This window comes from Neopelma chrysocephalum, unplaced genomic scaffold (assembly GCF_003984885.1).
Source record: "Neopelma chrysocephalum unplaced genomic scaffold, ASM398488v2 Primary Assembly neopelma1_82341, whole genome shotgun sequence".
NCBI lineage: Eukaryota > Metazoa > Chordata > Aves > Passeriformes > Pipridae > Neopelma > Neopelma chrysocephalum.
In genome coordinates, this window is record NW_020913223.1 from 1 (window position 1) to 2,491 (window position 2,491).

The 2,491-nt window shown below is 51.0% G+C and overlaps 1 protein-coding gene across 1 annotated transcript; it reads right to left on the bottom strand.

Annotated features, from left to right (window-relative positions):
- Window positions 1-70: 70 nt before the first annotated feature.
- Window positions 71-2,485, bottom strand: LOC113979529 (GTP-binding protein SAR1a-like). The gene is made up of 3 exons (XM_027706893.1): window positions 2,350-2,485; window positions 1,706-1,837; window positions 71-1,073 (listed from the first exon to the last, which is right to left on the bottom strand). The coding sequence occupies exons 1-3, from the start codon at window positions 2,482-2,484 to the stop codon at window positions 957-959; spliced, it is 384 nt and encodes a 127-aa protein (XP_027562694.1). The 5' UTR covers window position 2,485; the 3' UTR covers window positions 71-956.
- Window positions 2,486-2,491: the final 6 nt, after the last annotated feature.

Sequence of the window (2,491 nt, forward strand, 5' to 3'; positions counted from 1 at the left end):
GTCTTTATTGAACTGAAAATGAGTGCCAGACAGTAATGAAACTTCAGACAAAAGAAGTCCATCGAGAGTATAAAAGAAACCGGTTTAGTCTACATTAATAACTTCATGATATGCAAATGTCAAACACTTCCATGCTTACAACAACCAAAACAGCTTTGTGGTTCTCACTGCGATGGCGCAGCCAGAGGACCCGACGCCCTCGATGGGAGAGTCTGGCCTGAGGTGGAACCAGGCAGCCCCTTCCCACTGTCAGCGAGTGCCGGACACCACCCCCCAAACCTGCACCAGGTGCTCCTCTCCAACTAGGAAAAATAAAAAAAAAAAATCCCTGTAAACTAAAGAAGCTGGGATTGCACACCTCAGTCCCAACGGCACGTCGTTGATGTCGTTGTCGGTCAGCGTGACACAGCACAGCCACCCTACAGCTCAGTTAAGCCCAAATGCTATGTTTATTGAGGACTTCTAATACCGTGATACCTTGGTTCAGTAATTCGTGAAATACCTAAATATCGTTAAATATATTTTTAAAAAACCCTAAACCAGACTCTGGACTAAACAAGATGAACGTTAAACTAAAAAGTTAGGAGGGACGCCGTTTACATTAACACTTTCTTTAAAAAATATAATTGCTTTTTCCTTTTCGTTTTTTTCTTTTTTTTTTTTTTGAAGTCAATTAAACCACAGTGGTGAGACGTGCTCTCTTTTTCAGCTGTTACAGAGCAGCGTGCAGAGTTTTGACTTCCCAGACCGGAGCAGCCCCGCTGCCAGGGACAACTCCTGCGGAACGGCGCTGCCTCCCCACCGCGTGGAAAAGAGCGGTGTCACCACTGTGCCATAAGGGCAGCCGGAAAACCAGGAGTCTCTTGGTCAATGCGGTTGGAAAGCCTTCCGTGTCTAATAGAAAAGTCCATAGCAAGCTGTGAACAGGATCAGTCCAGAGGAGCGGAACTCTCGTGTCAGTCAATGTACTGCGATAGCCAGCGGAAGCCCTCGCCGTAGCCTTGCCTCTTGAGCACACTGCACATGAACACCTCCATGGGGCGCGCGTTCAGGTCCTTCAGGGGCACGTTTCCCTGGGGAAATCCAAACAGGAGTCAGAGCTGCACCCCTGAAGCCCTCAGGGAAGCGCCCAGCAAGCCACCACCATCCAGGGACACCCCTCTCACAGCCCCCCACCTTTTGTACAGTTCTGGCAGTTTCAAAACCTGCCCGAGGGCATCGGCACTGTCCAATCGTGGAATGGTTTGGGACAGAAGGGATCTTAAAAAACACCTTGGTGCATCTCCCTACCATGGGCAGGGACACCTTCCACTAGCCCAGGTTGCTCCAAGCCTCATCCAACCTGGCCTTGGACACTTCCAGGGATGGGGCAGCCACAGCTTCTCTGGGCAACCTGTGCCAGGGCCTCACCTCCCTCCCAGGGAACAATTCCTTCCCACTATCCCATCTAACCCTGCCCTCTGTCTGTGTGAAGCCATTCCCCCTTGTCCTGTCACTCCAGGCCCTGGTAAATAGTCTGTCTCCATGTTTCTTGTAGGCCCCCTTCAGGCACTGGAAGGAACCATCACCATTATTATTGATTCACCTTGGCCAATCCTGTGGACAAACTGCCAGTGAGAGCTGAATTAGTTTCTGGATGGAGCCTCCCTTTGAAAGGAAACAGGCGAGCCCTCCCTCCAGATCCAAGGCCTGGATGCCTCCCTACCTTTCCCGTGGTCTGTCCATAGAGCCCAAAGATCTCCCGCAGTTTCTCCTCGCTGATGGCCTCGGGTCTGTCGATTTTGTTACCCAGGATAAGGATTGGCACATTGGATATTGTCTCGTCTGTCATTAGGGCCTGTGGGCAAGAGGGAGGGAGAGTTCAGCAGAGGCAGTAAAAAAGAGCTGTTGTTGGAAGAAAATGGTTTTGTTTAAGCTCTGTGACCAACAAGGGCTGGTTTTTGGTGCTTCCATGCTCCTGGGGAAGACTCACAAGACTCAGTTAGGTTGGAAAAGACCTCCCAGCCCATCAAGTCCAACCTGTGCCCAGCCCAGGGCACTGAGTGCCACGTCCAGTCGTTCCTTGGACACGTCCAGGGAGGGGGACTCCGCCACCTCCCTGGGCAGCCCCTTCCAGGGCCTGACCACCCCTTCCAGCAAGAAGTTCCTCCTGATGTCCAAACCAAACCTCCCCTGAACTCCAGAGCCTGTGCTCCACCCAGAGTAAGGGCATCCAGGCTTCTCACTGGAAGTGCCCAATCCAAAGCATGAGACTCTCAAAACACACTTTGCACAAGTTCCAGCCCAAAAAAGGACTATTATTTGTAATTTAGGTCTTGGGAAAGGGGAAAAAAAGAGAAGTATATTTACATTAAGCTCAACTTTGGATTCCATAAGCCGCGAGTGATCTGCACAGTCCACCAGGAAGACAATCCCGTTGATGGCAGGCAGGTAGTTCTTCCAGACCCGGCGAGCTGGAACACAGAGGGACAAACACAGCCCCATGAAAACA

What these genes read in the sequence shown, in the direction of transcription:
- LOC113979529 (XM_027706893.1), bottom strand. Translation starts at nt 2,484, where the DNA reads ATGGGGCTGTGTTTGTCCCTCTGTGTTCCAGCTCGCCGGGTCTGGAAG. An exon ending in AATCCAAAGTTGAGCTTAAT is followed by an intron (nt 1,838 to 2,349) that starts GTAAATATACTT and finishes TCTTGCCCACAG; the next exon opens with GCCCTAATGACAGACGAGAC. An exon ending in ATGGACAGACCACGGGAAAG is followed by an intron (nt 1,074 to 1,705) that starts GTAGGGAGGCAT and finishes GGATTTCCCCAG; the next exon opens with GGAAACGTGCCCCTGAAGGA.